The following is a 25736-nucleotide window of genomic DNA, read 5'->3' as shown; positions in this document are numbered from 1 at the left end:
GAGGGTGGCGAGGGGTAGGACCCCCGTTGTCACCCCCACCCCGGAGAGATTGGGGCTCACGGGTGCCCCAGGTGCTGCTCCCTTCTCCAAGGAGCAGGGCAGGATGGACTGGGGTGGGGATGTGCCTGCGTCACTCGTCCCCAGTCCCGGGCCGTGTCCTCGCACAGCGCGGGGGTGACCGCCCCCCACCCCCAGCCACAGGGACGGAGGGAGAGGGGGACGGTGATCGGGACGAGCCCAGGAGGGACGGAAGGAGAGAGGGACGGGGAGAAAGAGAAGAACTGGAGGAATGCAGGGATGAGGCAGGGATGGATGGAAGGATGGATGAGGCTGGAGGCAGCGGGGGAAGGATGGGGAGAAGGAGAGAGGGAGAAAGAGTAGGGCGAGGGACGAGGGAGATGGAAACGGGGAGGGATGGCCGGGAGGTAGATGGGGTGGAGGGGAGGGAGGATAGAGATAGGGACGGAGAGACGGGGAGAAGAGGGGAGGGGGCTGTCGGGGAGGGGGGTGCCGGGCCGCCCGGGGCGGCGCTCGGGGCCGCTGTACAAATAGGGCGGCCGCGGGTGGCCGGGGCAGACATGCGGGTCCCGCTCCGCTCCGCGCTCGCGCTCTGCGCCCTCGCCCTGCTCCGCCTGGGCTGCGCACCGACCCGGGCGCTCACCTGGGCACCGACCGCATCCACACGGGCGCTCACCTGGGCACCGACCGGAGCATCCACCCGGGCGCTCACCTGGGCACCGACCCGCGCCCCGGCCCGCGCCCCGCCGCGCTGCCCCCCGCTGATGCTGCAGCTGCTCCGCGCCCCTCCCGCCCCGCTCCGCGCCGCCGCCGCCGCCGCCGCCGCCGCTCTCAGCCTCTCCCCACACGGTGAGTGAGGCCGCGGTCCCGGGCATCCCTATCCTGGGACCGGCACCGTCCCCGGGACTCTCAGTGTCCCCGAGCATCCCTGTCCTGGGACCCACACTGTTTCCCGCACTGTTTCCAGGACCGGCGCCGCTCCCGGGCATCTCTGTCGTGGGACCGGCACTGTCCCTGGGTCCCTTACGGTTCCCGGGCAACCCTGTTCCCGGGATCAGCACCGTCCCTCTTCCCGGGACTGCCACTGTCCCCGAGCCTCCCTGTCCTGGGACCAGCACCATCCCCGGGACCTGCACCGTCCCCATGCATGCCTGTCCAGGGATCCCCGCTGTCCCGAGCATCCCCGTTCCCAGGACCAGCCCCGTTCCCAGGACCAGCCCCGTTCCCAGGACCAGCCCTGCCTGAGGCTCTCGCTGGCTCTCAGGTGGATCCAGCAGCTTTCTCCCGCCCCTCGGGTTCCCACCGCAAGGCTGGTTCCCTGGCAGTACGCGAGGGCACCGTCCCCCCCAGCTCTGGCACCCCTGGCACCATGTCCCCTCACCCTGCCCTTGGCTTTCAGGTTCCCTGCAGAACGGCTCCCGCTGGGCGCTCTCCTTCGACATGTCCTCCCTCTCCAGAAGCCAGGAGGTGAGTCTGGCTCAGCTCCGCGTCCGCCTGCCTGGCCCCTCCCGTGCCCACAACGTCTCCCTGGACATCTACCACAGCCAGCGGCACAGGTGCCGGGGAGATGGGACCTGTGCCCACCAGCTCTTCCTGGGCACCGTGGCTGGCAGCCCCTCTGCCACCCAGGCCTCCTGGAAAGTCTTTGAGGTCACCAACCTGCTCCGGTCCTGGCTCCACCAAGCTGTGGTTGCTGGGCACCACAGTCCCACGGGAAGGGGGCAGTGGGAGGTGAGAGGGTCGGCTGCCCCGGCCACCACTGCCCCGAGGGACACCGGCCACGGGGACCCAGTCCTGCCCCAGGATGTGGCAGATAGAGTCCTGCTGCTCGTCTTCTCCAAAGACAAGTCTCCAGGAGACCACAGCCTCATCAGGACCGCGGAGACCTCCAAGTACATCATGCGTGACAGCTCGCAGGGCGTGGGGACGCGCCGGCACCGCAGGAACAGGATGGAGAAGCAGAGGATCAAAGTGAGCGACCCTGCCGCGGCCACCGCGCGGGAGCAGGGCAGGGCCCTGTGCAGGCGGGTGGACATGGTGGTGGACTTCGAGCAGACGGGCTGGGGCAGCTGGATTGTCTACCCCAAGAAGTACAACGCCTACCGCTGCGAAGGGCTGTGCCCCTCGCCCGTGGATGAGACCTTCAAGCCCACCAACCACGCGTACATACAGGTAAGAGGGGGTGGCTGCCCCTGCATGCCCCGTGCCCCCCACACCCCCAGGCCCTGCCCGCAGCAGGGGGATGTTCTGCCCTTCCCGTGTCTCCCACAGAGTTTGCTGCAGCTCTACAAGCCCAACCAGGTGCCGTGTCCTGCCTGCTCCCCGGTCAAGATGAGTCCCCTCTCCATGCTCTACTACGAGAAGGGCGAGATCGTTGTCCGTCACCACGAGGACATGATCATCGAGGAGTGTGGCTGCAACTGAGGCCACCTCGTAGCCTGTACGAAGGTGCACATCTCTGCCCAAAAGTGCCCAAAGGACCACGACCGCTGCACAGACCAGGGCATCTCTGAAGCTCACACACCCGTGGGTTGGCAAACCCCTGGCTAGACCTGGGGAGGAGTGAGGTGCCCAGCAGTTCTGCAGCACTGCGTGGCCACAGTGCCTGGCTGGATCCAGGCTCCGTGTGGAAAAGGCCACCAGCCACCTCCCTGTGGCCCCAGGGGCAGCTCTGGTGTGGTGGGTGCCCCGCGCTGTGTTCACCAGGGAGCTGCGGCGCTGGCGGCCGCTGTGTCTGGGACAGAAGCAGGAGCTGAGGAGCAGGAGCAGGACTGGAGCGCAGCAGCATCGCTCCCTGCCACGACACGGCCCAGGCAATGCCGCTTTTCCCAGCCACGGGAATCACCAGTGGCCACAGGTTCTGAGGACCCTGCAGCTGCAGTGTCTGGCCATGCTGAGCATCCACACCACTGGGATTTTCAATCTCCCCGGGGGTTTAGGCATTTCTCCTAAGAATTCTATTATATTTCTATTAAAACGATCAGATTTCTATTACAACTCAGACAAGTGAGTGTATTACCCAATGTCCAGAGCCCCAGCTGGCAGATCTAGGTGGGCAGCTGTTACAAACAAGTAACCACAGCTCTACTCAAGCCTTTTCCTCCCCTTGCTGGATGAGGTGGTAGCGAAAAGGTCACACAAAAGCTGTACAATTCATCAATAAATTATATATATGATAAAATTGCCCGTTGGATTCTGCTGATTTTTGCTGCTAATGGTCTGCCAGGGTGTCTCCCCTTCTCTGTGTTCCATCTATTGCATCCAGAGCTTCTCCCTGCTCTGGCTGCAGCCTGCTCCGAGAGCAGGTGGGCGCTGGCTGCTCCTGAAACTACCAGAGCAATGGGGTCCCTCCGACAGTGCAAAAGATGCTCGAAAGCTCCAAAGCTCACGTGAGATAAGGACGAAGCTGTTCCCACCCTGATGGGGGGTTGCTCAAGAGCAAGGGAGGCACCTGCAGGCGTGGAAGGGGAGGCTAAAGGGATTTTCCTCCTTTTTTACCCCTCGGAGATAAGGGAAGGGCTGTGCCCTGTCAGAACAGTGAATTCCAAGCCAACTCCTCTGGGTCACCCATCCGGAGGAGTGATGGGGGCGATGCCCGGGGTCTCGAGTGCCCCGGGGTGACCGTGCCCTCCCTCACGGCAGCGCTGGGGAGGGGCTGCTCCTCCTGCATCAGTCCCCGCGTTTGACCGAGCTGTCCCCGCTGCAGCCCCGGCCGCGGGTCTGGGATCCCCCAGGTTCACAGCTGCCCCCACGGATGGGGACACGACACACGCGTGGGGACCCACTGGTGGCCCCCACGCAGCAGAGGGGACGGGCTGAACCTCAAGCGTCGGGGCTGGCGGCGGGTGGCCCCGGTGGCTGCGCAGGACGGGACAGGGGCCACCTCCACCCCGCCCCTCCTGGGACCAGCGGCCCCGACTCCACATCCCAGGCCAGCCTGATTATCCCCAATCCACATCCCGGCCGGCGGGTAAACAAAGCGTGTCTGGTGTTCCCCCGCCCCCGCAGCCCCTCCCCGGGGCCGCTTACATATTCCAACAGCTTTCACACTGGGACCATCCCGTCATTAGAGGGTCATTTGCAGGAGCTGTCAAGGGTGGGCCGGGGGCGCGGGGCTGACCCCCGGCAGGAGGCAAAGGCAAGCAGGAACCTGCACATTTGTGCTCTGCGTGATGTAAAATTACATTATTTTGCCTCTTTCTCCACAGTTTTGCTACTCCTGCTCAAAAACGGTTCCAAAGCAGGAGGATTCACTCCCCCAGCGCCCACGCTGGACCCCCTGCCCCCCAGCCCCGGCAGGATGCTGTATCTCTGCCATCTCTGCCCCTCCGTCACGCCTGCCTGGAATCCAGCAGCGGGTTCAAAAGTTGTGGCGGGGCAGGGGGAGGCAACAGCCGTTCCCTGGGAAGAGCAGGGTGGAAAAATAAAGGCTGAGATTCCAGGGCTGTAAGGAAAACATCAAAGTGTGGACAATGACAATAAAGTCGGGTTTAGGCAAGGATCTGCTGGTGAGCCGGGCTCTGCCAGGCGCGGGCTGTGAGGGGGAACCTGAGCTGAGCAGGGAGAGCTCTGGCCCTGCTCCTGCCCCAATCCACATCGGCTGAGGGACAGAGGGAGCCCAGACACGCAGGACGATAAAGTGGGGGGACAGCCCCAGTCCTGCCACGGGGTCCTGCCCGCGACCCCTCAGCACCCCAGGGCTGGGGGAGAGCTGGCAGGGAAGGGGAAGGGCTGGCTTGGCCGCGGGGACAGCAGCCACAGATTACTTTGGACACACAAAAAGGAAAGAGCGAGAACAAACAGACCGAGGGGTCTTATCACAGGCCCAGGGTGATGTTTGTACAAATGGTGCATTAAAGCACGAGCTGGGTCGGGCAGGTGGTGTTCGTCCCGTGACTGGGACACAGAGCAGGACACAGGGCCACGGAGTAGGACACAGGGATGTGGGGCAGGACACAGGGACACCGGCTGTGCTGCTGTGCCTGCTTGAGACAAAAAGGGGCTGGGATGGGAAATGCAACGACAAAGCCAACTTGTCCCTGGACCTCCCCGGAGCATCCCAGCTGTGCCTCAGCCACCCACGACTGCCTCCTTCCCTCCCTCCCTCCCTCCCACTGTGCACAACTGGGCTCAGCCCGTGGAAAAAGCAGCTCCTCGGTCTGGGAGCGCAAGTGTGGGGTGAGGAACAGACCCTGGTGAAGCAGGGATCTGCCCTGGAATGCTGAGCTGCTCCTCACAAGGCTCAGGCAAGCTTGGAGAGCTGCAAATATGAATGCAGGCAGGAGATGGATCTAAAACTGTCTGGCTGAAGGATGCAGCAGCTGGGGATGTGAGGGAGGGAGGGAGGGAGGGAGTGAAGGACCAGAGCAATGGGATGCTGAGACCACTTGGTCCCACACCACGAAAGGTTTAAGGAATGGGCTTAGGACAAATTGCATCAGAGCAGATGTCCACGGGTGTCACATCACCTCATCACATCCACTGCTTTGGTCACGGTTCTCTCTGCCCCCCACAACTGCCCTGATGTGCCCATGGCCCCAGGGCCCTGCACCGAGAACCCAGCAGGAGCTCTGACCATTTCGGCCGGACCCTTGGTCACACCTGGCCAGGTGTTTCACGGGGTGTCCTCCCTCCGAATTATCAGCCACGAATCGCTGTCGGAGGCACCTGGTGCTTTGATGTTCCCCAGATCTGCATAAGCAGCAGATACCGATGCAAAGCTGCCGGGGCATAGACAAAGCACTTAACACCTCCAGCACGTGTTACCTCTCCTACAGGTGGGAGGGAATGGCGCTTAGGAGCATTACCTGCAATACCTGACACCCCCAAAAACCAGGCAGCCACTTTCGTACCGGCACCAAATCTCAACGCCACAAGACTCCTGCTCCTGCAACAGCCATGGCAGGTCGAGGCTGAAATCGGCTCTTTTCTACCCCAAACTGCCTGAATGTGCAGCCCTCAGCTTGGGATGGCACCTCCGGGCGGTCCCAGGGCCACCAGCACCGTGTCTCCCACCGAAACCACAGTCCCGGGTGACAGAGTGGGACACTGCCCAGACACACAGCTCAGGGGACGGCGACACCCAACGCTGCCGAGAGAGGTCCCTGTCCAGGAAACCTGCCCACCGAGGGGTTCCATCGATCCAACCCTTCCCACTGTAAACCCACGCTGGAGCAAGAATTCCGGACAGAGCAGGAGAACGAGCCCCAGCACAAGCGCCCGGATTCAGTCCCTGCACACCCTCCCCAGCCTGTCACGGCTATTTCAGTCTCCCCCGAAGGAGGGGAGCTTTGGGGAAATTGCCATCAACATGGGAAGTTTTCCTAAACCAAAAACTGATGCTGCCCCTGCGGAAATTGCAGCTGGGGGTTGCTGCGCCAGCAGTGACCGGAGCAGGAGGGCTCTGAGGACATGAGGAGCTGGACTGCAGCTGCACCACAGCCCAGCAGTGCCATTTTTAATCAAAACCACCACTTTAACACAGAAAAAGGTCTGTCCCAGCTACAGCAGCTCCTCTCTAAACCCTCATCAGAACGTAACTGGTGCAGCTGAAACTGATAAAGTCACACCTGAGGGCAATAAATTTGGATTTGCTCCCATTAAGGTTTCAGAGAAACCCTTAAATCTTATCCTAGAGAAATGCATGTTTATCTGCAGCAATTGCTTTGTTCTGTTACTCATTATTGAGGGTTTGCATATCATAATGTCACCACTGAGCTTCATTAGCAGGTATTTAAATGCTATCTACCAAACCTGATTTGCACAGACGCTCCTTGTGGTTTAGGAAGTCTGAAGTTCAGGCTGTGCCCCGGATTCTCTTCCTTTGAGGTTGCCCCCACCCCCCAGCAGTAGCACAGCAATGTGTCTTACAGACTGTCCAGACCGCATTTATCAAACCTCACTGAGGCTAAAAATGAAGATATTTGCTCTGGGGACCCAATCTGAACATTCCCACAGCAAAATTAACTTTATTGGTTGAAAACGCCCCTCTCGAACCCTGACAGACTTTGTTTCTAACCTCCCTGTGAAACCCTCTTCCCCAAAGCTCTTCTCCCTGCCCACCACATGATGGAAAAGAGAAGTGAGGGTAAAGCAGCATGGAAATTTCAGCATGGATCACAAACCTAGGCAAACACATGCCAGGAAGAAGGAATTGCAGCAGAGAAGCTGGAGGCTCCTTCCTTTCCCTGGCAGGGCAGAAGGCAGCTCAGAGTCAGGGACCCTCCAAGTGCCTCCAGCTGAACTGATCCCAAATATTCCCACCTGCAGCCTGAGCCCGGCCCCCTGCCAGGCAGGCAAGAGAACGCACCTTGTGACAGAGCCTTCTGGAAACACTCAGGGGACAGTTTCTGTCACAGATCTGGCAGACCAAAACTTGCCCCAGGGACCAGGTGGGACACAGGGGTGTTCAGCCCAGCCCCAGCAGCACAGGGGGTACCTGAGGGTGAGGCACAGAAGCACCTGACCCATTTTAATGCCTCAGGTCAGCAGCTTCTTGATGGAATAAGGGACAGAAGCCACATTTATTGCATTCATCTCCACACGAGGAGACTCCACATGATTTTTTATTTCTCCCTTATATTGCATTTCTGTAACTGTTACAGTATTAAAATGATTAACAAAAGCATAAAACTGGAACCAAAACCAAGGGGTGAGAGTGTCTCCTCCAGCATTCCGAGACCCGGCCCCTGGAACAGGACACGCTCTGCTCTCCCGAGGGAATCATCTGCCTTTCCCAGGAGCAGGAAGGCACTCAAGGCATCGGCTGCTGTAAGCCTGGCTGGTGGGAATCCTCAAGACAACTCCTGGTGCTTCACTGGATCAGCACTCTCCGGGCAGGTGCGTTAGATGTCCATGTCGAACTGCTCTTCCTCACCTGCTGGGAGGGACAAAAGCACAGGTGAGTCCTCAGAGTTCCACATTAAATACCGAAGATTTTAGTGAAGGAGTGACTGGCAGCTGGCTGTGCTTCAGAAATGGGGTCGTTTGGGCTTAAAATCGGCATTCAGGCATCAGGGTTGGTGTGAAAACCATCTTGTGAAGCTCTGGTAAAGGTGTCAGCTCTGGGGGATCCACCAGAGCAGAGGTAGAGAAAATGCCCTTTAAATAATTTATTGTTAACCTGGATTTCCTCATAACAAGGAATGTAGAGAACCACCATGAGGACAGTCGCTGGGACAACCCAGACAGGCACATTTCACACTCATCATCCCAAGAGCTGCTCCCACAGCCAGACAGGAACCAGTGAGGGCAGCCAGGAGCTGTTCCCGAGGACAGGGATTCTCTGGGAGCCACAACCCAGCACCCAGCCTGCATGTCAGGGTGCCAGGGAGCCCAGTGAGCCACTTCAGGTCACAACAGTGTGTCAGGCACAAGGCAATCCTGACTCTAGAAAGATTTTACTTGGAGTGAGCACAGAATAAGAGCCTTCAGATCTTTGTTTTTAGAGAGAAGATAAATACTTGCACTTGGTGGGTTCTGGTTGCTTCAAGAAATAACCTCAAATAACTTTAAAACAATTCTTCAAAGGCAACATTGGCTTGTGTTGCTGCAGCAGGGCCTCAGTGAAGTGTCCCTGTCACAAAATGGGGTCAGAAACAGGCAGGAGGAATTTACAACTCAGGCTGATATTAAAAACCCAAGTAAATCCTGCTCTGAATTGTAACCTGAAACTCCAAGCAGCTGCAGCACTGCCCAGCACAGGGAGAGGCAGCAGCAGCTGCCCCTCTGCTCTCCACAGGGCTCCTAATCCAACAGCAGCTTCCCAAATGCTGAATTAATGGGAATTATATCAAATTACACCTAATAACTGCAAAAGTCACATTGCTGGGGCCCACAGCAGGATCAAACAACTACGAGAACCTTGTTACCCTGTAACACCGAGCCCAGTCTGACTTTCCAAGAAGTCATTGGAGAATTGACCACAGTTCACGGGAATCTCCTGGCTCCACTCCAGCTCTGGAATTTCTAGGAACCAGCAGCGCACCTCACGGGTTGTTGGGGTTTTGCTGCCTGCGCTTACCTGTGCTCACTTTCTCCTCACAGTTTTGGACATGGTGGTTTTCAAGCTTCAACTCCTCCACGTTCGGGCTGGTAACGCCTGGAATGTCCGGAAGGTCGGAGGGGGGCGTTTTGGCAACCGGAGAATTGCGGCATTCCATCAAGAACTTACGGTCATAAATAATCCTGGTACCTGGGGGGGGGACAGGAACATGGTCAGGTGTCCCTGCCCAGGGCAGGGTGGGGAACTGGATGATCTTTAAGGTCCCTTGCAATCCAAACCACTCAGGGATTCTCGGGTATCTAAGCGATAGCTGTGATGTAGTGCTTCACTGCTCAGTCTACATCACCTCACCCCAAAGCCAGGTACATTGTCACCATTTCTGCCACTAAAGGTGAGGCATCAGGTACCCAAACGCTGCCAGCTGCTGCCCAGAGCAACACAGGACTCCAAACCCCAGGCAGGGGCTGGAAGCAGCAGATCCAGCCCCTTCCACCTTGCTCAAGGTCACACCAGCCCACAAAGCAAACAGAAAACTGAATTTATTTTCCACTCACGACCAGAACCCACATCCCACCTGAACCTGCAGGTGAATACACACCAGGGGACAGGACGTGGCAGGGCCGTGTCCCTCTGAGCGCTGCCCAGCGGGAATTCCTGCACGGACATGTCCCTTGGCAGAGCAGCAGCTACACACACCTTGCTCAAGGCTTACACAGATTGCTAATGCTCCAAGGGTTAACCAGGAACCACCCAGCTCCAGCCTACCACATCGAGCCTCTGGGCATGGATTTCTAGGAACACCACGGAACACCCTGTTCCTTATAAAGGAATTTCATGGAAAAAGCTCAAAAACCACAGGCAGAAAAGGGATCCCTCCAAACAGCCCACAGCCTTAACCCAGGAAGTGCTGGAAAACAGTGTTTGCTTCCCAAAACAGTGTTTGCACACCCCTCTGGATCAGGTAGGTCCTGCTCTGCTCCTGTTCCAGCCAGAGGGAAAGGAACTTGTCCTTGTGCCCTCCCCAAAAGCGTTAACTAAAGTACACACATGTGGGCAAACAGCTCCCGTCACCATCTGTCCTGGAACAATCAACTCCCTTTGGTTTGAACACTATAAATATAAAATAAATACATAAAACAACATGTCCGGGTGTTGTGTTCCAACCAAGTTCTGCCAGGGAGTTCTCAAAACACTGAAAAACTTTTCACTGATGATTCTGAACTTGAGTTGTTTCAGGAGGAGGATCCAACCCAACAGTCAGCTGGCTGGGAGAGGGGTGTTAAATTCCTGGGAAGCTCAGGGAGCAGGACTAGGACAGGGATTCCTGGAACTGCGGCTCATGTACCAGCACCGGGAGCACGGAGCTTCCACGTTCCTCCAACAGCCTCATGCCCAGAGCTCCCGAAAGCAAAGGGCCTGTGGACAGCTGGAGCAGGACACCCTGGGCAGGACACCCAGCCTGGGCTGCCCCAGGCACAAAGAGGCTCCTTCACACGCCCAAAGCCACGTTCCCAGCAGCTCCCCGGTGCTGTCAGGGAGGCCAGGGTGTATTTAGCAGGAAAACCCACCCACCACGGGATGCTCGGCTCCCTGAGAGCACCACAAGGCAGACACGCAGCCCTGCGTGTCTGTCCTCCAGCAGCTCCGAATCCTCCCTCCCTCCAGCAGCGGGGTGATGCCGCAGCAGGGCCGGGCAGCACACGCTGTCCCCAAACGGGCCGGGACAGCCTCGAGCGCTGCCAGGTGGGCACACCCCGGCCACAAACACGGTCCAGCCTCTCCTCTCGCTGCCGACACTCGGCAACTCCCCGGGGAACAAGAGCTGACAGCCCCGGAGGGCTCATTACTGCGCGCCGCTAATTGCTCATTTCTGCTGTGCTACCCACGCTGGGGAAGTCTCCTACACCCCAACACAATCCCTGCAGCGATCTCCTGCTTTCAGAGGGAACACATGGCCAAAACAACCCCAAACCTCAGCTTTTCTGCACACACAAACCTCGGTGAGTCAGTCAGCAGTGTCACTTCCCCTTCTCTCCGAATTTTAACCCCTGGAATCCTGTGGTAGATCCGAGGGACCAACAAAACCTCCATCCCCTCCCACAGTTTGTTCTTTTGGCTGAACTTCAGGCACGGCTTCATCATTCCTGCTGCTCACATCCACCTGGGCAGGGAGGCAGTGACCTGCATTCTACAGGGCGTGGAAAAAAAATCACCCCAAGCCCCGGCTCAGGGGCACCAGAGGCAGCTGGAATTCCCCACACTGACCCTGTGCCAGGTGCCATCACCTGGAACCGCGGCCACTTCTCTCGGGGCCAAACTGCCAAAATTAAACACCCAAGGAGGAGATGGGGACACAAAACCTCTCTGATGGAGGAGCCCTTAGCATAATCGGTTTGTTACTCTTACTTGAGGATGAAATCCCCACAGATTCCTCTCCCGGCAGCTTCCTGAGGCTGCACAGGACGTCGCAGCAGACAAAGAGGGAACAAGCCCACGGCCTGTTTGCAGCAGCGGAGCGCTGTGCCTCCAGAATTTGGAGCAATTTGGGATTAGAAATAAAGAAAAAGGCCCCAGGGTTTGCTGACTGCCAAAGAAAACAGCAAATATTAGAGATTAGAATTAATCAGTAACCACGGGGAGGCCGAGGCTGTTCCCTGCGAGGCTCCCGAGGCGCTGCCGTGTTTCCCCAGCACGGACACCTGGGCAGGTGCTGTCCTGCTGCCCCAGCCCCCCCAAACCTCCGCTGCGTCCCGGGACAAAGCGGGGACTCCCCGTTCTCCTGCTGAGACAGAAGGGGAGAGCTCCCCTCTCCGCTCCAACCGAGCCCCCTCCCCAGGTGAGACCTCCCCGCTCTCCCCCCACAAGGGCCCGCCCAGTCCCCCCTCGCAGGGACCCCGCCCGGCCCGGCGCTCACCGCCCGGCGTGGTCCCGAACACGGTGCCCCCCGGCGTGGTGCTGTAGTCGCCGGGCGGCAGCGGGGCCCCGTCGGGCAGGGCGAGGCATTTGCCGGGGCCCGGGATGTCGCGACTGGGCGTCTGCCCCTGGCAGCAGCGGCCCGACATGACGGGAGCGGGACCGGGAGCGGGACCGGCGCTGCCGCCGCCCGCCCGCCGCTTCCGGGCAGCGCCACGCCCCTTCCGGCGGGCGGGGCGGGCCCGGGAGTGGGCGGGGCCACGCAGTGACGGGGGCGGGGCGGGCCCGGGAGTGGGCGGGGCTATGCAAAGCAGGCGGGGCGGGGTTTCGCGTTAAATGGGCGGGGCCTGGGCGGGGCCTGGGCGGGGCCTGGGCGGGGCCTGGGCGGGGCCTGGGCGGGGCCTGGGCGGGGGCCTGGACGGGGGCCTGGGCGGGGCCTGGGCGGGGCCTGGGCGGGGCCTGGGCGGGACCCCCGAAGGGACCCCGGGTCCCCTTTTTGTGCTCCGTTGCCCCCGGGGCACCCTCGGGCCGTGCCCCCCATTCTAGGGTCGCGCTTCCCGTGCCGCGGGCCCTTCGCCACGCGGGGAGCCCACAGAGCCCTCGGGGGTGCTGGCAGCGCTGCCCCTTCGTGCCCTCCCCTGCCCACGCGGGGTGGCCGCCCTGGGAGGTCCGAGTGGTCCCCGTGGGAACGCTGCGGGGACAGATGTCCGCCCGGCTGGGTGGCAGACCCCCATCCCAAATGGCTTTGCCTCCCCCGAGGAGCCGGGAACAAATGCGGGAGGAGCCGGGGGGCCACACACGGGTCCGGCATCCCCCACGCCGTGTGCCCGGGGATGCTCCGGTGGGGCTGCCGGGCCTGGAGCTGTGGAAAAATAGGGTTTGTCTTAATACCTTATAAAAGAAAAGTTTTAAAGAGAGGCTGAATTGTGGTGGGAGGGGCGCAGGGTCGGCTGGGCGGGACCCCTGGGCTGGGCACGGGGGAGGCTGGGGAACGCAGGGATGAAACCCGGGCATGAAACCCCTCAGAGCATCCTTGGGACCACCCTGCTCACGAGTACCCTCTAGAAGAAGCCCTTCATCCCTTCCCTGGTCCCCCAGCCGTGGCCACAGGGCTCTGCTGACCCTCACCGGACACCGGTCCGGTGCTGACATCTGCTGACGGCCGGGATGCCGGGAGCCAGGCTGGATTCCAGCACGGATGACGGCACAGACACCAGCAGATGCCAGCAGCATTTCGGCAGCGCTCCGCCTGTGTTGCAGCACGGCGGGGTCACCGAGGCTGTGGCAGTGCCTGTCCCTGGGCCGGGGCCTGAGGCTGCTCTCCTGCTCCGGGCGGTGGTGGGACACAGCCAGCCCCGTCCTGCCCAAACCAACAGCCCGGCTCCGACAGATGGAGCTCGGCAGCCACGCACTGCTCCGAACCGTGGCCAGGGCCAGCCTCATCCCTGCGGAGCCACGGTCCCGCTCCGGGGTGCTGGGTGTCCCCAGGGCATCTCTGAGCATTTCCTATGGGGCAGCATTTCGGTGTCCAGGGCAGTGGTCTCCTGCCAGGTTGGGGTATGGACAGGGGTGTTTCTGCCCCCCAGGGTCCTGTGGGACTCCAGGCAGGCTGTGGTACCCCTCGGGAGCCCAGGCAGGCTGTGGTGCCTGGCAGGCAGCCCTCGCCCTGTGCCAGCTGCTGAATCGATTACTGGGCACTGGGGCAGGAAAACAACATTTCCGGCATGAAATGACATCAGCAGTGACCCCCAACCCAGCGAGGCAGCCGCTGCCATTTCCTCCTCCTCCTTCTGCTGGAGAATGGACCGTTATGGGGTCAAGGACTGGGGGAAGGTCAGGGTTTAAGGGCACATCCCGGCTGGGGCAGAGCAGGGCCGGCCCTACCACGGTGTCACCATCGCAGTGCCTGCTGGAGTTCGGTGCTCCCGGCAGCACACAGGGAACAGGATTCTCCTGCCCAGCTCCAACTGCCCGGGAGCTGCTGCAGGCAGGGAAGAGGCGTTGGGTGTTCTCCTGCTACCAGCACCCTCCGATTACAGCATGTTCCTCTCCAGGGCATTTTATCTGCCCATTCCATGGGCAGCTCCCAGGGCTGGATAGCCCTTCGTCATCTTCATGTGACACGAGGTTATCGCATTATTGCCTTCTAAATCGGGAGCAGAAGTGCCTCTCCGAGGTGTCCGTCTCTCCACCAGCACTGTCTTTGCTTCTGACCTGCTTTGAATCACTGGTAGCTGAGCCAGGGTGGCTTTTGGTGAAGGACTCACTCCCCTGGCAGGGTCCTGGGGAAGAAAACGTGTTTTATAAGTCATGAAATGCCCCTGTCCCTGGTGTGAGAGCAGCCCCGGGGGATGGCAGCAGGGGCAGCTCCTGCCTGGCCCTGCCATCACCGGCCCCACCAATCCCGACTGGGCTGTGATTACAGGAGAGTTTGCTGAGACAGGAAAAAGGTAACCCGAGGGAAGGATAAACTCCTGCCTGGTGGGCAGTGGGGGGCTGGCAGCTTTCATCTTGCCCCATCCATCACCTCCTGTCCGTGTGGCTCCCGCGTGGGAAGGCTCATCCCCAGCCCTCTCTGCACCCCACCCCTCCCATGGAGGCCTGGGGACCCCACCGCAGCCCCATGAAGGACGGGATGATGATGGACCCCATCTCAGTGAGGATGTCCCGGTGCCGCGGCATTTCCACCCCATCCGTCTGTGTTTACATTCCCCTCCGATCGCGGCGGGCGATAAGGACAAACCCGGACAAAGCCACATCCCCGCTGCCCGCCCAAGGGCTGTTTGTGCAGATAAAAGTTGCCCCATAAACAAGCCCATCCTGCCTTTGGGAAGGCCATCTCCGCTGGCCCCAGCCCTCGGCAGGAAACCCTGACTGGGACGCCCCTGGCATTGCCGGGGGTGCTCAGCACCCCAAAACGCAACCCTGGGATGTGCTCTTTGGGTCCTGCTCTTGACACCTGCTAGCAACAGCCTCTGTGGCATGGGATTCACCGTGGCACCCATACCCAGAGCCGGAGGGGGAGTGTTTGACTTCCTCCTCCTCTTCCTCTTTCTCCTCCTCCTCGTTGTTGTTGGTTTTCCTCCCTGCAAACACTGGGCTGGAAGCAAACACAGCTTGGTGTCAGCCCCAGGAGGGGCCCAGGGATGGGTGCTGTTGGGCAGTGGGGGCACAGCCGGGAGCTTTGGCAGAGGGTGCCCGGGCATGCAGGGGGCAGAGGAGGGGCAGGGGGAGGCAGCGGGCGGCCCGGTGTCCGTGGTGGGGGGGCTGGCAGGGGGCTCCACGCAGGGCTGCTGGCACTCACTCCCTCATCCCTGCCAGCTTCCCCAAAGCAGCTTCTCTCCCCAAAGCGGGGCTGGACCCTCTCCCTCCCACCTCGCTTTGGGGCAGAGCTGGGAATCCCACGGGCAGGGTGCTCCTCTCTCCCTCCGAAAGCCCTGCCTGAAAGCTCGGCTCTCCCTGAGGTCATTTCTGTTGTTGACGTTTTTTCTCGACACTTCCCACACTTTTTGTGAAATCTGGACCCGTGTTATTGCAAACTTCTCCCTCCTTCCCCCACCCCAGTTTGCTTTAGCAACAGCTGAAGGAAAACCAGAAACAATGGGAAAGGAGCTGTGAAAACATCTGTAAAACCTTTGTAGGTCGTGATGGCAGCATGAGGACTCTCCTTTCTCTGGGTACTTGCAGCTGGAGGGAGATGGGACCTGTCAGAAATGAAACCATGGTGCAAGGCGTGATAAAAATGTCAGAAATTGGGAATAACTGCCTGCAGGCACTGCCCTGCTGCTGCTGTTGCTGTAGGAGGCTTTCTTCTCAACAACACCGGAAAGAAAACAGCTTTACTATGATTTATTTTTTAATTTGAAAACATAATTGCGCAGGGATCTGGGGGGCAGGAGCAGGACCTGGGGTTGCCTTAGCGCAGCCTTTGTCACTGGCTGGGTTTCAGGATCTCGATGCCCCTTTCCCTCATTCTCTCACTGCTGCCGTGGCCTCGGGAAGAGTTGCAGCCCCGGGGTGACGAGTGGCTGTGCCTGGTCTCGGACTGCCTGCTCTGGGCACGGCAGGATGGCCCCGGAGCCAGATCCGTGCCTCCATCTCCTCTCCTCGGAAGCGATGCCGGTGGCCATAAGCTGCATTCTCCGTGGCGGATTTCCCACCCCTCCAGCCCCCATCTGTTCACCCCAGGGTGCCCCAGGCGAGGACAGGGGTCCCACCAGCCCTGCCCGGCCTCTGAAGGACCCCACGGCTCCTTCTGCCGAGCTATGTGTCCGTAGGGCAAAACCCTGTGGGAACGGGCTGATAAACAGGGAGCAGAGTGACCTCAGCCCCGGCTGGGCCGGCTCCGACCTCCCGGGTGCCCGCGCTGCCTCTTTCATCACCACCGAGGCAGGAGCTCCCAGGAGCTTCGCCTGGAAAACAGGATGTGAGTGTTTGAGACGTGGGAGCTTGGAGCTCCTCAGGATCCAGGGCTCACCCCGGGCTGGGATGGCAGCGCCGGGGTGGCACAGGGATCTTCCCCTGGGTGATGGGGAAGCTGTGCTGGGACCGCAGCCGGCTCAGGGGAGCTACTGGACGTGCAACAGGGGGTAAAGCACCCCCGACGCACAGCACAGACCCTGCCTGAACCCCGTGAATGTGAATACACGCTGCCCGTGGGATATTTGCCATGGGATATTGAGCATGCCTTGGGTAACCCACACGCTAAAAACAGCAGCTTGTATTAGAGTCCGTGAAACAGCACGTTTTTAGTGCCTTTTATTATTCTGACACAGAGATTTTTCACTTCCTGCCCAAGCCCTGGCTGACAGTGCTGCAGCTCCCAGAGCTGTGCCCGCCTGTGCCGGGGGAGGAGGGTTTATATGGAGACCAGAGTTTATGTGGAGCTTCCTGCAGGCTTCCTGGGACAGGCAGTACCCAGGGGTTAAAGCTTCATCACAGCCTGTTTATGTGCTGATGAGGAAATGTGGTGACAGAGAATCCCAAACAACTTCAAAGCAAGATTTGTGGATCTGATATGGAAACTATTCTGAAAGTCCAGGGGAGTCTATCGCTTCTGTGGACACACAGCCAGAGCAGGACCCATTCCCAAAGCCCAGCCTGGCCCTGTGCCCATCCCAGCGAGTCCAGAGCTCCCTCCCTGGGGAGGGAATTTGGGGTAAAATGGTTCTCCTTGGGCATCTCCTTCTTAGGCAGAGGGAAGAGCATCCCATGGTCCTCATCCATGTCCTGTGCTATCCCCAGGTGTCCTCCCTTGCGATGGACAGGTGAAACCCCTTGAGGGCTCGTGGGCAGTTTTGGTACCATCACCTGCTGCACTGGGGCTGGTTTTGGACCCTCTGCTCGAAGCTGAAGCAGAGGGGAGAGGGGGACGCTGGTGTGGCCACGGGCAGTGACAGCACTGTGACTCCACCGTGTGATGGGTTTATCTCATGTCCTGTACCGGCGAGTATGTGGCCACGTGCCAGGGAGGGAGCGAGCTCCCAGCTATAAAAAGCTTTTGTTTTATCCGTAGCTGCTACTTGAGCTCTCACCCCTCACTCTCTGTGACCAAGCAGAGCCCGTGTGCCCTCAGATGTGTCTGGGATCAGCTCAGGCATCTGTTTCCTCTCTCTGAACACATCTGTGGGCACCAGGAACTTCATGTGCTGCCCAGCAAGGAGGTGCCAGTTCCCACCTGCATCCCAGCTCTCCCCAAGTAGGGATCTCCCCTAATTCATCCCAATTCTCTATGTGTAAAGAAGTAGTTTTAAATACCCATTGTTTATTCTGTAGCAACAGCCAGAGGAGCTGCTCTGATCCATGGCATAAACATATTTTCCCAGAGTTTTCTAAGCAACACTTGACCCATTGGCTTCCTGTGGCGTTTTGCCAGGGCTGGCTCTGCCTCCCCCACTGCCAGTGGCTGTGCAGGTAGAGCTGGGCCAGCAGTCCTGGCCCGTGGCTGTGGTGGGAAAGGGAAGAGGATGCTTCCCCTGGTGGCAGCCCTGGGCTGGATGGTCTCCATCCCTGTGGGGGCTTGGATCAAGGCTCTGGAGCAGCAGGGATGGGGGTCAGGGCTGGATGAGACCCAGCATCTCTGCTTCAGCTTTTCCAGCTGTAAAACTGGGACAAAGATACGGAGCCACGTTACTTCCCCTGCGGTGATGAAAGGCCTGGGACTCTCCCTTCCTCTCCCCAGTCCTGTCTGCTCCCTGGGAATGGGGCAGGGCTTTGAGCCCTCCTGTCCGGGTGTGGTGCTGATTTAAGTTCCAGAGAGAAGACACCAGGATGGGGCTGGATGCCTGCTTGGCCCCTCGGGAGTGCCTGGCTGTCTGTCCTGCCGTGGGCAGTGTGCCTGTCCGTGGCTCGGAATGCAGGGGGAGCTCCCTCCAGGGCCCAAAAAGGCCATGAGGGACTGTCTGCAGGAAAACAGGCTGTAAAATGCCTAGGGAGGGTCTTGCAGCCCCTCTTGTGTCTGGGAGCCAGCACAGAGCCCAGCTCTGCAGGGCAGGTGGGGCTGCAAGGGAAGTGGAGGCAAGGATGGGAAGTGGAGGCAAGGATGGGAAGCAGAGGTGAGGATGGAAAGCGGAGGGAAGGACGGGAAGCCAGCAGCCCCTGGTCACTCAGGAGGGTAGGGGCAGAGCTGGGCATCCTGCCCCATGCCTGGCCTTTGGCGACTCCACACAGCCAAGCCCAAAGCCCTCATTATCCAGGGACCTCCCCTCAGATCTTTACTTTCAGACACAAATCCAGCTCCATGTGCCCTCTGGAGCTGGGGGTGCAGCCACACTGGACAGACGACAGCCTCCCTGCACACGCCGTGCCTGTGCCATGTGCCATTCCGGGGCCAGGACAAACTGCCCTGTGAACAGCAATTCCCTGCTTGGACCCAGCCAGCAGCAAATGCCGGGGCGGGGAGCTGAGTGAGATTGGATCAAGCCCTTGGCTGAGGGCTTACAAAATCCAAAACAGCCTTGTAAAGATCAAGCTCATAAAACCAGGACTCTGCTTTCATAGCTCATGAATGGGAAGAAATGCCAACCAGATCATTTTTACACATATTTTTTCCGTCTTTGTCAACATTCCCCCATTTGGCTGAAACTTCAAACTGCCACATTTGGAGACTGTCTGTCTTAGAAGTTCCAGTATTTGTATAAATAACTGATAGGGAAAGATGATCCACTCTGGAGTCTGCCCAGGGGCCCTGGGAACAGTGATAGGCTGTGGAGCCCTCCAGAGATTGGGTGGTTCCCCAGTGCCAAGGGAGAGGGGCAGGAAGTGCGGGTGGGGGTCTCCAAACACCAGCACCCACCCAAATTCAGGAGGGGGAGCAAGAAAGGTCTCCCCCATTCACTGGGAAGGAGGTTCAGGCAATAAATATGGAAGTGAAATGGTGACTGTGGCCCTGGGTGTCATCTTTGGAAGCGGGGTGTCGCCTTGCCAGCCCTGTGCTGATGTTGGGGCAGGGGGATGACAGGGGTGTCACTGTCCCCACCAGGGACAGTCTGTCCTGCCCAGGGAGAGTCTGAGCACAGCGAGGGGTGCACGGAGAGGGACACATGGGGACGGGCACGGTGAGGGTGGCACAAAGGGGTGAGGGTCCACAGGGAAGGACCAGGGGACAGTGCGGGAATGGTGTGCACGGCAGGGTGCAGGGTGCGTGGAGAACAGGGACAGGTGTGTGGGACTGGGGACACGGAGGGGGGCTGGAGGGCACAGTGAGGGGATGGAGAGCACGGAGAAGGGCGGGAGGGCACGGCGAGGGGCGCACGGCGAGGGGCGCACGGCGAGGGGCGCACGGCGAGGGGCTGAGGCGTCCGGCGGGGATGCCGAGGGGAGCGGGGCGGGCCGGAGCAGCGCGTCCGGGGGAGGAGGTGCCGCCGCCCGCTCCCCTTCCCTCGCCCTCCGGAGCGGGCAGCCCGGGGCCGCCCCGCGCCTTTAAAGGCTCCTCCTCCGGCGCGGAGGGGACCCGGCCCCGCCGGTCCTCCCCAAGGGCTGCGCCGGGAGCGCGGCGGGGAGCGCACGGCGGGCGCGGGGCCGGCGCCCCCAGCCCGGCCGAGATGAGCCCCCTCCCCGCGGGCAACGGCAGCGCCTGGGGGGGCTCCGGGAACTGCAGCGGGGCCGGCAGCCTGGGCCGGCAGTGGCTGCTGGGGACCGCCATCAGCCTCACTGTCCTGGTCATCGTGGCCGGTAACTTGCTGGTGATCGTGGCCATCGCCAAGACGCCGCGGCTGCAGACCATGACCAACGTCTTCATCACCTCGCTGGCGTGCGCCGACCTCATCATGGGCTTGCTGGTGGTGCCACCAGGGGCCACCATCCTGCTGAGCGGCCACTGGCCCTACGGCACGATGGTGTGCGAGCTGTGGACCTCGCTGGACGTGCTGTGTGTCACGGCCAGCATCGAGACGCTGTGTGCCATCGCCGTGGATCGCTACCTCGCCATCACCTTCCCGCTGCAGTACGAGGCGCTGGTGACCAAGGGCCGGGCACGGGCTGTGGTGTGCCTGGTGTGGGCCATCTCTGCCTTCATCTCCTTCCTGCCCATCATGAACCACTGGTGGCGGGACGGGGCAGACGAGCAGGCGGCGCGCTGCTACGACGACCCGCGCTGCTGCGACTTTGTCACCAACATGACCTACGCCATCATCTCCTCCACCATCTCCTTCTACGTGCCCCTGCTCGTCATGATCTTCGTCTATGTCCGAGTCTTTGCCGTGGCTACGCGGCACGTCCAGCTCATCGGCAAGGACAAGGTGAGGTTCCTGCAGGAGCCCCCCAGCCCCACGTCCAGGAGCAGCCGGCGCAGGCGGCCGTCCCGTCTGCTGGCCATCAAGGAGCACAAGGCACTCAAGACCCTGGGCATCATCATGGGCATCTTCACCCTCTGCTGGCTGCCCTTCTTTGTGGCCAACATCATCAAGGTCTTCTGCCGGTCACTGGTGCCAGACCAGCTCTTTCTCTTCCTCAACTGGCTGGGCTACATCAACTCAGCCTTCAACCCCATCATCTACTGCCGCAGCCCCGACTTCAGGAGCGCCTTCCGCAAGCTGCTGTGCTGCCCACGCCGTGCCGACCGCCGGCTCCACGCCGTCTCACAGGACCTGCAGCGCTGTCCCTGTGCCTTCAGCCCTCAGGGGGGCCCTGCAGAGGACAGCAAGGCGGCCCCCGGGCGCCCCGGGGAGGACGGCGAGGCTCGGGGCAGCGGCAGCAGAACAGAGGAGACTCCTCTGCCCCAGGGCAGTGGCCACCGGCAGCGGCCCCTGGGCGAGTCCCGGCTGCAGGGCGCGCAGCCCGCACTGTGCTCACAGCCTGAGTAGGTACCTGTAGGCATTTGCTCGGGAGCGGCTAGGGGGGTCCAGCCCTTTGGGGTGTGCGTGGCGGGGGGGGGTGTCAGTGGTGGGACGGTGCTCTGACAGCGGAGTTCAGAGCTGGGGGAGCAGGCAGACTCCGAGGTGCATGGCAGAGGCTCTGGGGTGTGGGACTGGGAACCACCGCCCTCTTCCTTTATGTTCCCCTAAAACTCTGGCCCCTCCACTGGGCTGCAAAACTGGGGTCGCTACCAGTCCCACTCCAGCCCGCCAGGACCGGGTCTGCTGTTCCTGGGTAAAGGAAACACGGGTGGTGAAGCAAACCAGCTGAGCAGGAATGTGTTCCAAAGCCTGGGATTCCCCCTTCTCCTGCCGGTCCCACTTTGTGCTGCTAAAGAAGGAAAAGGCGGGGACCCTCTCCGGAGCGAGGCACTGCGGCTGCCGTCACCAGTCCGGGCTCAGCAGGTTGCTTTGCCCTCCAGCGGTGTAAATCTGGGAATGGAATTAATTTCATCCTGCTCCGTCCCGTGATGGGAAATGCGCTCCCGGAGCTGGCAGCCCACAGGGTGCAGGGGGCTGGCAGGGGTGGCAGGGGACGTCCATGCTGTGGCTCTGCCCTGCCGGCACCCTGACACCGATTTACACCTCCAAATTGTAGGGTGGGCTTTTTCCACACTGAGGTTTTTTTATTAGTATGACAAAATTGGAGTTACTCTGGTTACTGTGGGTTTTAACCGCGTTTCCCTCCTGACGGCTGAGGGGAGGAGAGGTTTCCTGCCAGACTGCGCGGGCAGCCAGATAGAGGTGCCAGAGGTATTCCCTGTGAAGGATTCACCCGTGCTGGGAACACGGGGCTGTGAATGGTGGGAGGATCTGGCCTCTCACCCCCTGTGCTCCCCTCTTTCAGGTTTGCTGGCGGAGAGACGCCCGCGGGTCCGTCCGACTGACTGGGAGCAGCCGAGAGCTGGGAGGAGAGTGTTTCCCGGCCGGGTCATCATCCCTCCGGCCTCTCCTCTGCCCGCGCTGGCCGCCGCCTTCCCCGGGGACCACAGCCCGTGGCCAGCCCCAGGCTGCTGCCCGGGTTCGGGCACGTGAGTCCGGTGTCAGCCCGGCTACAGCTGCTGACACCTCCCCGCTGCCCCGAGAGCTTTAACCCTCCTTGGGCTGCTGCCTCGGTGGCTCACTGGAGCTCTACACCTTGTGCATGGTGCTCCTGGATCCCTTCTGTGCCTGCCGGGGCGGTGGCTGCGGGTCCCTGTCCCCAGCTGAGCCTGCTGGGTGACACTGTGTCACCTCCCACCCTCTTCTTGCAGGGCCAGGGTTGGAGAAGCAGCACCAGGGGTGCCGGTGCTGGCAGGACCCTCCAGTGCACACACTGACCCAGAGAGGAGGAGGATCTCCCTTGGGAACGCTGGTGGTTTTGGGACAGCACCAGCTCCTTCGTGCCGTTGGTGCTGGAGACCTGGAGCTGGGGAAAAGCTCTGGAGCTGCTCGCCAAGGGGCAGCACAGCCTCAGGGATGTGCGGACAGGGAACAAACTCCCATCTGGGGTGCTCCTGGCTGGCAGTGGGATGTGGAGACTGCCAGTTCTGTTTTCTTGAAGGACGAAGGACCCTGTCGTCCCAGGCTTGGCCAGTTTTGGATCGTCTGTTGAGAAGGAGAGAAGAGCCTCCTGCACGCTCAAGCCCTTCCCAGGATTTCCATCCCTGCCCCAGCTGCTGCATTCCAGGGGTGGGTGCAATTCCAGGAGCTGCAGTGATGCCTTCAGCAAAGGAAAAGCTCAGAGGAATGAGGGGAGCTCCGAGCCCGGAGGACTTCCAAAGCCAGGGAATTACGGTCTTGTCAGATCTCTGGCAGTTTCTCCCTCTCGTTTGGGACAGATGTCTGTGTCCGTGCCGCTCGGGGACGGGAGGTGGATTCTCATCTCACACGTGTGCAGACGTGCTCTCCCCACACCGCGCTGCCACGCAGCACCTTTGGGCCTAAGTTGGTGTCAGTATGTGCAGTGACTGTACAGTTTTTGTCCTGGTTTTTGTCCCTCCTGCCGTGTGAAATAAACCTCCGAATCTCTGTGGTGCCTCCAAATCTGTCCCGAGCAGAGGGTGCTGCTCCATGTGCTGTTCCTGGGTGCCTGCCTGAGGTTCGGGGGGTCCATCCCCCCTCCCGGGGCTGTGGCTACCGGAGAAAAGCCGGGCGCTGGGTGTGCCTTGGTGCTAGCCCCTAAGCCCTGCCGCATGTTCCCACACCCCAAAAGGGCAGGCAGAACTGTCAGAGGTGCCAAGTGCCACCTTCTGGTGCAGGGGAATCCCAGCTGCTGCACAGGAATGGGACCTGGGATGCTGCAGGGTCTGCCCTGCTGGGATCCTTCCTTAGTGTTTTGCTTTTAACACCCCGCAGTGATGAAATAACTAAATAAAGAGAGAAAATGCAGCTCGGGGAGTGTTCCCAATTCAGAGCCTCAGATCCCTGTCCAGTGACACTCGGGGGGCTCGTCCCCGATCCCAGCAGCTAATGAGTAACTTCCCAAGCAGTGGAGGGTAGGGTGGGGCTGGCCCAGGGAACAGGGGTCCCAGGGACCGGTGGTCTCACTGCCAGGGCTGGTGGCCTCGTCTCTAATCAAGCTAAAGTGTGCTCAGGTGGGCTGTAGGTGCTGCTGGGGGTGTGAGGGGGTGGTGGGTGCTTTGATGCCACCTCCACCCCCCCACACCTGCAGTGCATTCCCAACCTGCACCTCCCGGGACCCCTCTTTCCTTTATTAGCAGTCGGTGAGAGGGTAGGGGCTTGTTGCTCGGTGGGTGCTGCTGTCTCTGGTGTTGGATTTGCTGCGGAGGATGAACAGCTCGTTTGATTTCTCCCGGTCACTGTCAGAGGATCGGCCCGTGGCTGCGCTGTGGGGTACGGAGCTGTGAGCCCCAGGGCGAGACCTGGTGGGAGTGAGCTGGGCATGGTGGCTCCGCTCTGCGGGCAGCCAGGCTGGGTGCGCCTGCCCCTTTTGCACTGAGCGCGCACCCGGGAAAGCCCCCCTTGTGTTTTGGGGTGGGGGAGGACCTTTCTTTGCTTTTGGGAGGGGGCAGCTTGTGCGTGCACAGATCCCGCCGTGTTTCCCAGGCTGCCAGCTAGGCACAGGCTCCCGGAGCTGCGTGGTGAAGGAGGATGACGACTTCTTGGATCACCTGGTGCTGCTGAGAACGGTGAGAGCCGAGCCCCGCCCCGGGACCTGCTGGCGCTCGGGCCGGCGGCTCCCTGCCATGGGCTCTCTGCTCGGCCCTGCAGATCTGCCTGGGAGCTGACGCCAGGGACGAGCTGCATGTGGTGGCTGTGGATTCCAAAAACGCCTCCGGGGAGCACAAGCCGGTGCCCATCGCGGCGCTGCGGAGCTCGCTGCTCCCCATGGTAAGGGCAGCCCCACTCACAGCCCCTGCCCAGGGGTGACGGCGTCATCTCAGGCTGGGGCCGCGGGTCTCTGAGCTCCGGCTCTTTGCAGATCAGCCTCAAAGGCCTGGAGCTCGTCCCTCCCGTCACCTTCGTGCTCCAGTGTGGAGCTGGGCCAGTCTATCTCAGCGGGCAGCTCGTCACTCGTGAGTGTCATCAAGCTGTGGGCTCTGGGATCACTCGGGGGTGCTCCGGGGTCCCCCAGCGTCTCTGCTGGTAGCTCGTGCTCGCTGCTTTGCCCCGGGGATGGAGGGAGGGCTGCTCGGGGGGGATCAGCGCCTGTTTGCAGTTGCAGGCTGGACAGATCAGTGCCGGCTCCTGGTCTGCTGCCATGGAGCGGGAGGGTGGCAGTGTTCCCACTCTCGGTGTGGGGTGGGATTTGCAGCCGGGGGACTTCACCCCCTCTTGGCGGGCCAGGGCCACCCCTGCTGCAGCCCTGCCTCTCCTCTCCCCAGTGGAAGATGATGCCATGTCTGAAACCCACGAGGAAGAGCTCTTGGAGGAAGATGTGGGTGATGAGGACGATGATGGAGCTTCATAGGACAGGGGCAGCCTGGAGAAGACTTTGGCTCTGGAGTGGAGCTGGTGTGGTGGTGGGAACAGCCTGTGCTGGGAGCTGCCAATGCCCTGTGCCAAGGGCGGTGGATCCTTGCAAAGGGACACAAACTGCCCGGGTTTGGGTGTCACCCCTTGTCTCCTCTCTGCTTGTGCCTCCCCCTGCTCGGGCTGGTCCCCTCAGCTCCCCCAGGCACAGCTCAGCCTCTCCTGCCTTTTTGCGCAGGCAAATTCCAATTAATAAATGCAGGAATGCCCTTTTGTGCATAAGTGACCAATTATTTGATGCATGAGCACCCCATCAGCTCCTCCACAAGCACCCACTTCATCCCGTGAGGGTTAAACAGCACAGACTTGAGCACTCAGTCAGTGAGCACAGGTGTGAGGGCCCCAGTGAGGTCCTCGGGTGCCTGGTTGAGGCCCTGTTATCTGAGGGGCAAAGAAAGGGCAGGAGGAAGCATTTCCTTAACTACCTTTTAATTATTTACGTCTTCTGCTGTCTCCGCACCTATACCATGATA

The 25736-nt window shown here is 60.7% G+C and overlaps 4 protein-coding genes across 7 annotated transcripts; 3 read left to right on the top strand and 1 right to left on the bottom strand.

Moving 5' to 3' along the window:
* The first annotated feature begins 524 nt into the window (after positions 1–524).
* Positions 525–3172, top strand: NODAL (nodal growth differentiation factor). Its single transcript, XM_048287460.1, has 3 exons — positions 525–867; positions 1418–2190; positions 2290–3172. Exons 1-3 carry the CDS (start codon positions 579–581, stop codon positions 2440–2442), a joined length of 1215 nt encoding a protein of 404 aa, XP_048143417.1. The 5' UTR covers positions 525–578; the 3' UTR covers positions 2443–3172.
* A 4368-nt stretch (positions 3173–7540) lies between these two features.
* Positions 7541–12153, bottom strand: EIF4EBP1 (eukaryotic translation initiation factor 4E binding protein 1). 2 transcript variants are annotated; one of them, XM_048287498.1, is made up of 3 exons: positions 11937–12153; positions 9041–9211; positions 7541–7894 (listed from the first exon to the last, which is right to left on the bottom strand). In XM_048287498.1, exons 1-3 carry the CDS (start codon positions 12082–12084, stop codon positions 7863–7865), a joined length of 351 nt encoding a protein of 116 aa, XP_048143455.1. In that variant the 5' UTR covers positions 12085–12153; the 3' UTR covers positions 7541–7862. The 2 variants fall into 2 exon arrangements, with proteins under 2 accessions (XP_048143455.1, XP_048143454.1); XM_048287497.1 differs by having other exon boundaries at positions 7541–7897; positions 11937–12152.
* A 7746-nt stretch (positions 12154–19899) lies between these two features.
* On the top strand, positions 19900–23298 carry ADRB3 (adrenoceptor beta 3). 3 transcript variants are annotated; one of them, XR_007200143.1, is made up of 3 exons: positions 19900–21233; positions 22136–22319; positions 22542–23298. XR_007200143.1 is itself a non-coding variant. In XM_048287507.1 (2 exons), exons 1-2 carry the CDS (start codon positions 19978–19980, stop codon positions 22173–22175), a joined length of 1296 nt encoding a protein of 431 aa, XP_048143464.1. In that variant the 5' UTR covers positions 19900–19977; the 3' UTR covers positions 22176–23298. The 3 variants fall into 3 exon arrangements, 2 of the variants coding, with proteins under 2 accessions (XP_048143464.1, XP_048143465.1); XM_048287507.1 differs by having other exon boundaries at positions 22136–23298; XM_048287508.1 differs by having other exon boundaries at positions 19900–21237; positions 22136–23298.
* A 497-nt stretch (positions 23299–23795) lies between these two features.
* LOC125317634 (nucleoplasmin-like) lies at positions 23796–25467 on the top strand. The gene is made up of 5 exons (XM_048287509.1): positions 23796–24123; positions 24337–24419; positions 24502–24621; positions 24713–24806; positions 25116–25467. The coding sequence occupies exons 1-5, from the start codon at positions 24060–24062 to the stop codon at positions 25199–25201; spliced, it is 447 nt and encodes a 148-aa protein (XP_048143466.1). The 5' UTR covers positions 23796–24059; the 3' UTR covers positions 25202–25467.
* Positions 25468–25736: the final 269 nt, after the last annotated feature.

The sequence above is a fragment of the Corvus hawaiiensis genome, chromosome 27, assembly GCF_020740725.1.
Source record: "Corvus hawaiiensis isolate bCorHaw1 chromosome 27, bCorHaw1.pri.cur, whole genome shotgun sequence".
Lineage (NCBI taxonomy): Eukaryota > Metazoa > Chordata > Aves > Passeriformes > Corvidae > Corvus > Corvus hawaiiensis.
This window is presented reverse-complemented; position numbering and strand designations above follow the sequence as displayed.

Excerpts from the sequence above, each read along its gene's own strand:
- NODAL (XM_048287460.1), top strand. The coding sequence starts at position 579 with ATGCGGGTCCCGCTCCGCTCCGCGCTCGCGCTCTGCGCCCTCGCCCTG. Across the intron at positions 868-1,417 it reads TCTCAGCCTCTCCCCACACG|GTTCCCTGCAGAACGGCTCC; the intron begins GTGAGTGAGGCC and ends CTTGGCTTTCAG. Across the intron at positions 2,191-2,289 it reads CCAACCACGCGTACATACAG|AGTTTGCTGCAGCTCTACAA; the intron begins GTAAGAGGGGGT and ends TGTCTCCCACAG.
- LOC125317634 (XM_048287509.1), top strand. The coding sequence starts at position 24,060 with ATGAACAGCTCGTTTGATTTCTCCCGGTCACTGTCAGAGGATCGGCCC. Across the intron at positions 24,420-24,501 it reads ACCTGGTGCTGCTGAGAACG|ATCTGCCTGGGAGCTGACGC; the intron begins GTGAGAGCCGAG and ends TCGGCCCTGCAG. Across the intron at positions 24,622-24,712 it reads GGAGCTCGCTGCTCCCCATG|ATCAGCCTCAAAGGCCTGGA; the intron begins GTAAGGGCAGCC and ends GGCTCTTTGCAG.
- ADRB3 (XM_048287507.1), top strand. The coding sequence starts at position 19,978 with ATGAGCCCCCTCCCCGCGGGCAACGGCAGCGCCTGGGGGGGCTCCGGG. Across the intron at positions 21,234-22,135 it reads GCACTGTGCTCACAGCCTGA|GTTTGCTGGCGGAGAGACGC; the intron begins GTAGGTACCTGT and ends CCCCTCTTTCAG.
- EIF4EBP1 (XM_048287497.1), bottom strand. The coding sequence starts at position 12,084 with ATGTCGGGCCGCTGCTGCCAGGGGCAGACGCCCAGTCGCGACATCCCG. Across the intron at positions 9,212-11,936 it reads GTTCGGGACCACGCCGGGCG|GTACCAGGATTATTTATGAC; the intron begins GTGAGCGCCGGG and ends TCCCCCCCCCAG. Across the intron at positions 7,898-9,040 it reads TGAGGAGAAAGTGAGCACAG|CAGGTGAGGAAGAGCAGTTC; the intron begins GTAAGCGCAGGC and ends TGTCCCTCCCAG.